The sequence below is a fragment of the Gouania willdenowi genome, chromosome 8, assembly GCF_900634775.1.
Source record: "Gouania willdenowi chromosome 8, fGouWil2.1, whole genome shotgun sequence".
NCBI classification, from domain to species: domain Eukaryota; kingdom Metazoa; phylum Chordata; class Actinopteri; order Blenniiformes; family Gobiesocidae; genus Gouania; species Gouania willdenowi.
The window spans coordinates 25,011,816-25,024,960 of NC_041051.1; the positions used below are offsets into that span (position 1 = coordinate 25,011,816).

Genomic DNA, 13,145 nt, shown 5'->3' on the forward strand with positions numbered 1-13,145 from the left:
ACTAATAATTGGATTACATTATCAAGAAATGTGCATATCAAGCAGGCATCTGTTTACACGGATGGGGGCTATTTTAATAGACACCTCGGCTATATTCTTATTTGCAGGTTTGCTTTGACTTGACTTTAAGATATCGTTTTTGGTCGATAATTAAAATAGTAACATGAAACCTCAGCTGAACTTTACACCCATGGTTAAAAAAAACCCCACTCAAAATGATATACAGAAGCTTAAAAAATAGTGCAAATTTTGGGAACAAAAAAAAAAAAAAAAAAAAAATGTAAAACGAATTTTTAAACGACGTTTTGCTGGGATTTATTTAGAATAAGAAAAAGGCAATTCACTAGACACCTTTTTGGGTCTTTCCTCAAAAAAATTAAGGTTTTCTTCCCCGGTCTGATACTTTTCAGTTCCGCCTTCTTATTAAATGGCATTCTTGTTGGTTTTTAAACTGAAATGAAAAATTATTGATAAGGTTTTTTTTTTTTTTTCACATAATGATACAATTATGACAACGTTTTTCTAATTGTGCTGCTTACTAAAAGTAGGTAGCAAGGGATTTCAGAACAAAAAAATAAATAAACTGTATTTTTGGCTGACAGGTCGGTATAAACGTCAAAAACTGAAACCTGAGCCAACATAGGAACTAAAAACCTGTCTACCGTGTGAGAGGCTGGAGCAGCCGCTATAGTGGAGCGGGACGCCGGGCTGAGAGGAGCGGGCAGCGGGTCGGTGTCAGTGAGCATTCCAGGGCTGGGCGACGCCATGGCTACGGGAAAAGTAGCAGGGAAAGCCACCTCACTGTGGGACAACATGAGGATACGGTTCATCGTGTGCTTCCTTGGAGTCTTCGTGTGCTACTTTTACTACGGAATACTTCAAGAGACCATGTAAGTAAATCCTCTATCAGGTCCGTCCATTACACACCAGACTCAGTTTAGAACAAATACCGATTTAAGATAAGAAAAGCTAAACCTGGACTTGAACGTGTACAATTTAACGATAGTTGTTTGTCATTGTTGGTTTGTTTTGTCGTGATTTCGATTACAGGAGAGAGTTATTTTCGTCACAGCCACTAAAATTGCTCCAAAATACATTTCTTCATTCTAAAGACTGTAGCCCTAAGAACCATTTCATACTGCAGCTGTAACAAAACTATAATATAGTAATAAAGAATTATTCTCACCAACGAAATTACATTAAAAAAAAACACTCAGACTATGTATCTTATCATATTAAACATTTCTATAATATATTCACCTTTCTATTCATACATTGTAAGGGACTTTTACCCTAGTTCACAACAATTACGAAATAGAACATGGATTGTCATATTCATGTACAGATATAATAGTCTTTTTACAGCTCTAATAACATTTAAAATCAAACGTGGGGGTAATGATGTGTTAACTGTAATTTAAATGTATTTTAATTTTATACAAATTTGGTGTCTAACTATTTTGGTGAAAATGACTTTCAATCTTCGCAGTGAACAGATTTTTTTTTTTTAAATGACACCCTTTGGTGAAGATTTTATTATTTTTAAAAACTAAAAATACAATTTTATGAAAATTTAGAATAGTAAAGCTGATAAGTGTGAAGCAGTGGAATCAATGAGGATAGCGTCATTAGTCCTAATTAATTACTAATACCTAATGTCAACATAGAACTTTACATGCTGGTGCTTCCAATGACCTTGGACGTCAGTCAATTTCTTTCCTTCATCACCTCAGACAGATGACTATATTTATTAACTTAATTATTAACCCTGATGCATGTCGTAGTTAATAATCCTGATACATTTAAATATTTTTTTCGGATTTTTTTCTTCTCACGTCACAAAAACATGGAGTTTTTTCTTCCCACTGTCGCTAAATGCCTGTTCATGTGGATCTTGTTGGGTTCTTTCTTTCTATCTTACTACAGACTTTATATTTTGTTAAGCGCTGAAAGATGACTATGTTGTAATTTACGCTTCATAAACAAAGTTGAGTTGAGATGATCTGTAGTTCAATGTAGGCAATGGTTGTCCATACGGTTGCCGTATCAATATACTGACATTCTATCCATACATAGCGTCCCTCATTGGCCAGTTTAGATCACGTGACTAAGACTTAACCTTAACCTAAACTTAACCTTATCCTAAACCTAAACCTAAAAATTGTTGCGATGTTGGGTTATAACCCACTCTAACCCTAAGACGCTACGTACTTTGGTAACCCTACCAATAGCACCGGGGCTTATCTGTACAGCAACCGTACAAATAGACACTTTCTTCAATGTAACCTCTAGCAAGTCAAGTTCCAGGATCACAGCCTGAATGGATGTCTCGCTCTGAGACATGACACAGTTGGTATGTCGCGCACCTGGGGCTGGGGTCAGATCTGGTTTCAGAATAAGGATCTTGTCTGGTCTTTTAATAACCCTTTAACATTTCACTGTCTTTAAAACTGTCACTTTAATCAAAGTTCATGCCAATCTTTTCAAATATTAAAAAAATGGACAAACAGTTGGTCTGGCTGTTGACTTTTCAACTTAGTCCTATAAGCTCTACCACAGCTTGGAAACTGGTTTGGACTAGGGCTGGGCGAGTTTGCCTAAAAAAAAAAAAATCTCTGAATTTTGTAAAGAAAAATTTGAGTTTCAGTTCGATTTTCGATTTTTTTTTTTTTCAATGCACTTAAAAATGACTGCAGACATCAGATATATTGTCAAAAGTGCAACTTTATTGCTGTGATTGACCTCAAGAGGTAAAATGCATAGAACAAACCCAAAATAAAAAGTAAATGAGGCTCTGTTATTCAACAATTTCAAGCTTTAATTCAGGTTTAAGCAAAAGTGCAACAGCAACTTCACAGTAGCTTCAGTTTTCTGATTAAGAAATCAGATTACTACATAATCTATTATATATAACATTACAATTAAAAAATGAATAAACTCTTAGCATCTCAGCATAGTGCGAGTAAAAAATGAAACATGCCTGTGGGCGGCACACATATAGCCTATTCAAAGGGTAAACAAATGTAAACAAAGAGGGAGCTGGCTCACATCATGCTACGGTTACCCACAAGAACGGAATGTGAAAAAGTCCAAAAAAAAAAAACTGGTGAAAATAATTAAATACATATTTTCATCAAACAATGATGGTCAGTGTTGCCTGATTGTTTAATGGTATTTTTAATGTTTTTCCTGTTTCCAGCACTCGAGGCGACTACGGTCAGGAGAAGTTCAAGTTCGCCCGGACTTTAGTCCTCATTCAGTGCATCATCAGTGTCCTGTTTGCTAAATTCTGTGAGTGTGTGCTTCATCATGCCTCTTATTGAATGGCTAACCATGGTAGGTGTTCTGAACAGTGTTAATGCTGTAGCTACCACTGTTTTCTACCTCCTCGTTACCAGTGATCCAGTTTTTCGAAGGCTCCAAGCCAGATCACACTGCGAGCTGGCTCTACGGCTTGTGTTCCCTCTCTTATCTTGGAGCAATGGTTTCCAGTAACTCCGCCCTTCAGTTCATCAACTACCCGACACAGGTGAGAAGTTGTGCTCCAAAGTGTGAATGAATGAACAAACACATATTAGCACATAAACTAAATCTGTTTTTTCTGTGTGTGTTAGGTGTTGGGAAAATCCTGCAAACCCATTCCAGGTATATCTAATGAGATCACTATTAAATATTCCATTTCATTCATTTATTGCAGTCACATTTTATTTTTATTTTTATTTTTTCAGGCATGTGACATTTAATACATTTTGTGCAATCACATACATATCAAATATTCCTATACTCACACACATCCAAAAATATATTCACCATTTGATGTTAATAAATAAAATAAATTATATCTTATGAAAATATAGTTATACAAAAAATATATAAACTCTGTTTAATTAGACCCATACATACATATATACATACATACATACATACATACATACATACATATCTGATTAGCATGCCTGAAAAGGGGTAGGAAGATCTGTGTGTAAGCTGCTCTTGTTGCTGACTATCTGAAAGCGTGAGAACACACCACCTTTACGTGTTGATCTCACTCCCCCCCGTTACTGTATTTACGTAACCTGTGTTAGCTTCTGTTAGCATCTTTTATGATAACTGGTCCTAAAACAAATATCTATCATCAAATGTTCTTTCTATCTATTGGTTACCTTGTTAGTCTTCCTAATCAATGAAAATATAGGTTTTAATATTTTTTTTTAAATGGTATAATGTGGGAATGCTTGATATGAAACATTTTAATAATTGTTAAGAATGTGTAGAACTGTACATAGAACTGTAACATTGTTCCCCAGTTTTCCGTTAACTAAAAATTTACAATTTATATGGCAAAGTAAATTATCTAAACTCTGTTACAATTTAATTAAGATTACAACAGCAACAGATTATTTAAATTACAAGTATAATTACACCATAATTGTAATTAATTATAAGTTATACAATTACAAGTAAAATTGACCCCAACCCTGGGTTAGGGTAAAGACAACTTGTTCATGCTAATGACCGATGTCATGTCATAATAATGACAGTGTAATGTCAGCCTTTATGTATAAAACTTTAAAGTGTTACCCATAATGTTCTATTACATACTAAATGCGTAATTTCATTCTTGCACTCTGCTGTTTTTGATGGACATTCTCACCAAATGTTTTGACAGCAGTTACACTTGTTTATGATGAGATACTTTTTAAATAACAATCACTTTGTATGAGTGTGGAAGCATGATGAACAGTTCCTTTCACTGCTTAGTTATCAAAAACACACACACGATTGTCTAGGCTCACACACTGTGATCATGCTGTTATCCATGGTTTCCGCTCAATGCAGTTATGATTCTGGGCGTGACCATCCTGAAGAAGAAGTATCCAATTGCCAAGTACCTGTGCGTGCTGCTGATAGTGAGCGGCGTTGCACTTTTCCTCTACAAACCCAATAAAAGTGCAACCGTGGCTGACGACCATCTGTTCGGCTTCGGGGAGATTCTGCTGGTGAGTTTTATTGTGTCACAAAGGTTGTGTACGTACCATGTTGGTGACTTTTCTCATACTGTACAGCATTATGAAAGCAAAAAACCAAAAAAAGGAAATAAAATGAAGGTTTTTGTTTGGCAGATGTGAATCGACTTACAGAAGCATTTACAGGCTAACGGGCGCAAAGAAGAACTTTGGAGACTGAGGTCCTTGTTATTCTCCTCACAGAAATTTGACAAAAAGTTTAACCCCCAAAATAAAGGTGTCAGAGACCGGGGATCCCCACTGTACCTGAAGGTGGTTGAACACAGTCATGTGGAGACAGGGCCATCTATAATAACAAATAAAAGGAAGAGATTTTTGGTGCCCATCCATAAAGTCAACAAATTGATGGTCCATTGTTCTATGAATCTGTTATAACCACATTTATTTATTTATCTGAATAATATCCACTGTTAACCAGGAAGTATATTATTATTTTTGCCCTAGTATGAAGTCATCTTAAAGATGTAAATCCTTGTTTTCAGAAATAAAATGGGTTAAAAGTGACCAAAATTAGAGGAAAAGGTGGTGGAATGGAATTTGCAAATTAGAGTGGACAGAAAGTGGTTAGAAAAAGGGTTCAAAGTGTCAATATTGGAACAATTAGTAGGAAGAATTAGTTTAAACTGCCAAACAATGGGCATGACAAATCGTGAATGTAGTTAAATTGGCAAGAAGAAGCATGAAATATGGTGACAATAATGGGTCAACATATGCAATAATAGGTGGGAAAAGTGGTGGGAAGGGTTCATATGGGCTGAAAATGTCTTGAAAGTGGGAAAAATGTGCAGAAAAGGCATTGAAATTTGATGGAGAAGTGGCAGAAATGGGAGTAATGTAGCAAAAAGGCATTAAAAGGAACAAAAATATGGCAAGAAAATGTGATGAAAATAAGTTGAAATATGGCAAGTTTGGTGTAGTTGCAGAAAAAGGGTAAAATGGGTTCAAATTGTTCAGAAAATATTCTTATTTCTTAAAGGCATCTGGTGACACCAACCAAGGTTAACAACCCCTCCTTTAGAGATTATTTGTATTTCAAATCAGATTTCTATGATAATGAGGTTTAGGTCTGCTTTGCATTATTTAATAAAGTTAATGGACTTTATTATTATTCATCTTTTGTGGTGATGATTTACAATGCTGGTACACAGCATACATTGTGTGCTCCTATCTGTTACACTGCCTTAAAACCTCAGTTTTCCTCCTCCCCGCCCCGTTTTGTTGTTGGGTGTTGCTCACCTGTCCTGTTGTGTCATCACAGTTGGTCTCTCTGACGTTGGATGGGCTGACCGGCGTGGCCCAGGAACACATGAGAGCTCGCTACCAGACTGGCGCCAACCACATGATGCTCAACATCAACCTGTGGTCCACCTTGGTGCTGGGACTCGGTGAGTTCTCCACGCCCCCAGGCGCCAGCACGCGCTCAGGGTAACAGAATTCATGGCAATAGCACAGAGACCATTCTCCATCAAACAGCAGGATCACAGACACTGATGGTGTGAGTTCAGTGGCGGAAAGAATCCCAGTACGTGAATAATTCCTCCAGAGATAAATGAATGTTTCGATAAGGGGTGTCTATTAAATCTAACATGGATGTTTTGTAACTGCTAATGAAAATTATTGTGTTGGATTATTTGTTCAGCTCAAAGATCAATTCAAACCAGGGTTGGGGTCAATTATAGTTATAATTAATAATTATTTACAGTTATGATGTAATTATATTTGTAATTTTAAACAATCTCTTGCTGTAGTAATTGTAATTAAATTGTAATTGTGTTCAGATCATTTACATTGTAATTGTAATTGGTATGGAAATTCTATAAAAACGGTCAATTACAATTTAATGCAAAATAGTGAATAATTCTATGGTTTACACATAGTTAAAATATATTTCATATGAACTATTCCCACGACCTGTCAGTGAATCTTGAGGATCATTTTACAATTAACAAAAAAAAAACATTAATATAGGGATATACTATATTTTCATTGATTAGGAAGCCTAACAAAGTAAACAATAGATGTAAAACAAATTAGATGATGGATAAAGTTTTAGTGTATTTTACAGCTGATTTAAGACATGGGTCAAAACTGACCTGTTATCATAAGAGATGCTAACAGAAAGCTAACACAAGAGCAAGGTTACGTTTTATGGGGTTGTTTTATTTTGTGGATAATTGTAATTGAACTTTAGTAATTCAAGACATAATTGTAAATGACTTTTAGGGCAAAATAACAATTGCAATTTTACTGTATCATTACTGTAATCATAATTGAGTTGTCACTGAACATGGATAATTGAAGATGTAATTGTAATTGAAAAATGTAATTCTCCCCAACCCTGATTCAAACATGATTTGACTGAAAGGAGCCTCACCTTCCATCTTCCCTTGTTGTGACTCAGTCGAACCACTGGGCGGTGCTGTACACCAACGATGAAACGCCTGATCAGCAGCTTCTCTCCTCTGTTTTCAGCCGTGTTGTGGACGGGGGAAGTGTGGGAGTTCCTGAGTTTTGCTGACCGTCACCATAAAATCATCTACAACATCTTCCTGTTTGGACTGACCAGCGCGTTGGGCCAGGTGAGGACTCAGGAGTCTCTGTGTTCATGATTCTCCTGTTACAAGGTGACATGGAGTCCATTTGGTTTGTTTTTATTCCAGACCTTCATCTTCATGACGGTGGTCAACTTTGGACCCCTGGCCTGCTCCATCGTCACCACCACCAGGAAGTTCTTCACCATCCTCTGCTCAGTTCTTTTGTTTGGAAACGTTATGAGCAGCATGCAGTGGGTGGGAACCATCCTGGTGTTCCTCGGTGAGATCTCAATCACTAAAGAAGTTCATAAGGACCATTTCAATCAAAACGCAGACATTAAAGCCAAGTATGGTTTACCAGAGCATAGAACTAGCAACCCAGTGAGCGACAGGGGGTGGAGACCATCAATGGTTTAAAGTAGGAGCACAAAATCAGTTACACCCTGTAATATGTATGTGTAGGTAAGTGATTTAGGTGAGAGGCAGGGGTCTCAGACTTCTGTCCTAAAGGCCTGCAGTTCTGCTTGATGCTTTCCCAGATTAAAATGAATCTTATTCTGGGAACAAGTTGCACACGTGAAGACTGTAAAAAGTAAACCCACACACTCCAATGAGAGAGAGCAATGCTTTTAGAGGTGACTTAGAACAGGTGTTCTCATCCTTGGGCTCAGGACTCCATTTGGGGTCACAAGACACTGGAAGCAAACAAAAGGAATTTTTTTAACAGTTTGAGCCCTTTTTGCTTATTTTTACTGTTTTTCAGCAACAACACCAAACTTGCCATATTTTAACCTATTTTCATCACTTTTTCTTGCCATATTTTTGATCCTTTTAATACATTTCTGCTATATTTTCAGTGCCTTTTCTGTACAGTTTTTCCACTTTCAGCACCTATAAACACTTTCCACCACTTTTCCCACCTAATGTCGCATATGTTCACCCATTATTTTAACTTTTTAACCATATTTTTGCTTATTTTTGCCAATTTAACCACATTCACAATTTGTCATGCCCATTATTTTCCAGTTTAAACTAATTGTTCCTACTTTTTAAAATTACATTACCCTAACCCCCCTCCCCCCATTTCTCCCACTCTTAAACCAATATAAACACTTTACACCCTTTTTGTTTTACCATTTTTTCTGTCTATTTTTGACCACTCTAATTAGCAACTTTTAACCAGTTTCTGTGCTGTTTAAAGTCCCATTTCACCACCTGTTCCACCATTTGTTATCACTTTTAACTAGAGATGTAACGATTAATCGTAAGGCAGCTAAAAGGTATCACGGTTCACATCGATGTTGTGAGAATTGAATCGCAGTACTTTTTTTAACCAGCAGACACTATCCAGAAGTGTAGGCGGCTGGTGGAATCTGCTATTATTTTCTTTGTGGCCGCCTTATACTCTTAAACATGTTCATAAATGATTCCTTACCACTTTAGCAGTGAAAGAATATCTGTAATATTACGTGAATATCTGTAAAAGTCACGTTTTTCTATTAGCTCTGTCTGCTAGCATAGCATCTCTTCTTCACTGCAAGATATCTGCATACCAACCGACCACTGGGTTACCAGCGCCGTCTGCTGGTCTAAACAAATATCTGCCACAAATACAGTGTAATGAGTGTAATTGTTAAGGCACAAAATACATTTTCAGTTGCACTTTTAAAAAGAAAAAGAACTATTATGCAGTTTTGTATTGTTTATTATAGAACCAGATTTTAAATTAATAGGCTTCTTCATTTGTAATATTCCTTTATTTATTTCATTCAAGATTTATTTTTAGTTAAATTGCATTGTTTTGAATAGTTTGTCAAGGGATTCTTTTGACAATGAAAAATAAAAGGAAAATAGTACAGTAGTTTCCCAAAAAAAAAAATAAAGGAATATTTTTCAGTCATTTATGTACAGTCCCATTTTGTAAAATGAATTGTGAGAGAATCGTATCGTGAACCCAGTATCATGAATCGAATCGTATCGGGAGTTGAGTGAATCGTTACATCCCTACTTTTAACCCTTTTTATTTCTGATTAAAACAAGAATATACATCTTTAAGATGACTATATACTATGGTGCAAATAATAATAAACTTCCTGGATAATAGTGAATATTATTCAGATGAATAAATAGATGTGGTTATCACAGATTCATAGAACAGTGGACCATCATTTTGCTGACTTTATGGATGGACAACAAAAATCTCTTCCCTTGATTCCCCTTATAGATGGTCCTGTCTCCACATGACTGTTCTTCAATGTACATGTCTGTGTTCAACCACCTTCAGCTATAGTGGGGGTCCCCGGTCTCTGGCACCTTTATTTTGGGGGTCGTAGGCTGAAAAGGTTGAGAACCACTGACTTAGAGGTCAGGCAGTGTTACTGGTCATTGAATATGAGACAGTAAAACAGGACAACACTTGATTAACAGCTGAAAGTTGGGGCTTACTGGTAACCACCAATGTGACTGGGTGACAGTGAGACGGAGGGTCTGCACATGTTCAGGAACCAGAGTGTGTTACTGATTGACTGGGAAGCATTTAGCGTCCCTCGTGCAAAGAACTAAGAGCTTTTATTGATTACACATGTAGCTCTGGTGTGTGTGTGCGTGTGCGTGTGTGTTCAGCTGCTCGGTGGTCGTGTGGAGATGCAGATTTGCCATTTCAAATTTTCCCCATATTTGCTTCAATTTACTCATTTCCATTTTGTTTTTGTTTCATCAGATTTCCCCTATTAGATGCTATTACTGGCTATTAAACGTCCTCAAATCATGCCAAATATGCTTAATAGGGTTAATTAAGTTAGCTATTGTTATTTACCTTTTTCTCTTAAGATGTGGCTAATGGAACAGGGAGCTGAAATCACTAAAAAAAAATTAAGGTTGTTTGAAACTATCGATTCAGGGATATATCACAATGTACGTTTATCGTATCGATCCAAAAAAGGTCCAAATCTATTTTTTTAAAGAAATAACCATTTAATTGCACTAACATATGCTTAGCACGTAAACGCCCAGTCACTAGGTGTCACTGAACCACATCAGACCTTGTTTAACTACTGCATTTTGTCATTTAGCTTGGAAATTGATTGGACTTTATTTTCATAAAACATCGTAGTCACATTTTTAAATGTACAGTATGTGGTCACACAGAACTTAACAGTGTTTTATTTGACATGCCACTTGTTTTTTTTATTTTTGTACTTGAATTACATTTAGTTAGTATACACTTGTTCTCACAAGTTAAAAAAATAAACAAGAAAATAAATTATAATCCCTAACATTTTCTACTTGTAAAGGTGAAATGTGTAATTATTGATATTGCGAAATATCAAGGAAATCTTCAGATTTTCCCAAAACATGCATGTGATGGTATGTTCCATGTCATATATCCACTTCTGCCTAATTATTTTTATTTATTTATTTATTTATTTATTTTTAAAGCCCTAGTTGTGCTTCCCTCACTGTCCTGCTCTGTGGTTTTTTTGTCTTTAGGTCTGGGATTGGACGCCAGGTATGGGAAAGCCCCCAAGAAGACCACCCATTAACATCTGAGGAGAACAAGGGAAAGACTTGGACAGCTCATATCTTTATTTTCTTAAAACTTTCGGTATTTAATCACTGTATGTGCTGATTAAATACAGTCAGGCGTAGTCGTCAGCTGCAGCTTCAGTGGTGTGCTGCTGCTGCTGCTGGTTTCCTGAGGATTCATCCAGACAGCAAACCTTCTCTTCTGTGGAGGCTTTTGGAACAAACAGATACAAGGAAACGTCACGTGTGTTTAAATCAAGTGGTCGAGTGTTTGAAACCAGCCCCTCCTCCTTTGGACAGACTTTGAAACAAACCAAGTCCGATAATAGCTACACCTCCAGAGTTTTACTCTAACAAATCACCAAGTGATTGACAAAGCTCACACTTTGTCATGTACATTGTCCTCACAAACCATGTAATTTAAAGTAATTAAAATCAGATGTAAGTTGTTGTGTCGAGCCAAATCTCACCATTTTTAATTCTTCTATCATTTTTTTCTACAGAACAACATGTCATAAAAAGAAAATTGTTGTTTTCATTGGATTCCTTTTTTGTGTACTGTTTACGTTTTTTAATTGGATTATGTTATGTGTTCCAGTATATTGCTAGGTTTTGCGGAGTTAGCATTAACAGTAGGCCCTTGCTGGAGTACACCCAGAACAGGTCTCTAGTCAAGCATTCAGATGTATTGACTCCAGTCAATTTAAAATTCATGTTTTTAACGGTGGGGTGGGGGGGAGAATCCGAGCAACCACAGTTAACTCGGGCACGTGTGAAGAGAACCTGCAAAACTTATTCTCAGTAGTAATATATGTGTTTTAAAATATAGTTATTAATTCCGCCGGCCGGTCTGGGCGCCTTGGCCTGGTTCCCTGGGGCGTGCCTTTGCTTAGTGTACCGCTGGCGCAATGGGCCGGGTTAGGGTTAGCCCCTCCTCCTCGGGGGCTCACTTGGGGGACCGCAGGGGCTGGCTTGTGTAGCTTCGGGGGAGGGAAGGGTGAGTTGTGGGGCCTCGCCCACGCTGGGGCCTCCCCTGGGCCGTGCTAGGTGGGTGTGTTTGGGGGCGCGGCCGGTGGCTCCTGTCCTGGCGGATCCGCGTCGGGGTGGTTGGTCTGCTGGCTGGGGGCGCCGGGCCCCGTGGGTGGGTCTCTGGGTTCGGCGTCTCGGGGTGCGCCCTCCCACCGTCTGCCTGGGGACGGGCTGCGGTTCGGCGAGTTGCCGCGCCGCCTTGGGCGGGGTGGGGCTGTTGGCTGGGGCCTGCTGTCCTCCGGGCTGTGCTGGCGTCGGGGGTGTCTCATGTCGGCGCGGGGGTGATTGGGGGTGGTCTCCGTGGGTGGGGGGGGCTCTGCTGGCGACATTGATGTGGGGTTGCGGTGCCTGGCTGGGGGAGCATGGGTTCGCCTACCTATCGGTCCCTGGCTGGCGGGGTGGCCCTGCTTGGGTGGTTGGTGGCATCCTCTCTCGTCGGGGGGGCCGGGGCCGCCCACCTGTGGAGGGTGCTATGTCGTGGGGTCGTGCGGGCCTGTGCTGGCCCTGGTGTGGGAGCTGGCCTCTCTCCTGCGCGGTCGCCGCCTGCTTTGGCGGGGCGGGCCGCTCTGGGCCGGCTGGTGGCGGGGGTCGCCTCCTGGACTGCTGGGGGATGTGGTTGGTGCCTGGCTCCGCCTGGGGGGGGGGTCCCACCGTGCTCCGTATGGCCGCCGCGGTTCGGGGGGATGCCGCAGGGGGGTCTCCGGTTGTGCTGCTCGGCGCGTCTCTGGGGCCTGCGGTGCCGTGTGACCGTCTGCCCTCTCCGGTGGCCCGCCGTGCGGACGGGCTGGGCTCCTACCGGACAGGCCTCCTACATGGACACTTCACATCACTCACTCCCAGCTGGTCTGGCTCACCCACTTGTTGCACCACACTCACATACCCAACCCTTGGGGGGCTGGATGGTGGGGCTGGGGGTGGAGGGGGCTGCCGCCTGCGCTACTAAGTAGTGGCGCGGGGGCGGCACTCCCACCTCTGGCTGCCCTACTAATCCCTCCAATTTTAATTACACCTCAACATGTTGACCCATAGA

General features: G+C 39.6%; 1 protein-coding gene across 1 annotated transcript; it reads left to right on the top strand.

The window, feature by feature from the left end:
* Window positions 1-397: 397 nt before the first annotated feature.
* slc35b1 (solute carrier family 35 member B1) lies at window positions 398-11,524 on the top strand. The gene is made up of 9 exons (XM_028455205.1): window positions 398-890; window positions 3,200-3,291; window positions 3,399-3,529; window positions 3,615-3,645; window positions 4,840-5,000; window positions 6,286-6,412; window positions 7,500-7,606; window positions 7,688-7,841; window positions 11,051-11,524. The coding sequence occupies exons 1-9, from the start codon at window positions 766-768 to the stop codon at window positions 11,101-11,103; spliced, it is 981 nt and encodes a 326-aa protein (XP_028311006.1). The 5' UTR covers window positions 398-765; the 3' UTR covers window positions 11,104-11,524.
* The last annotated feature ends 1,621 nt before the right edge of the window (window positions 11,525-13,145 follow it).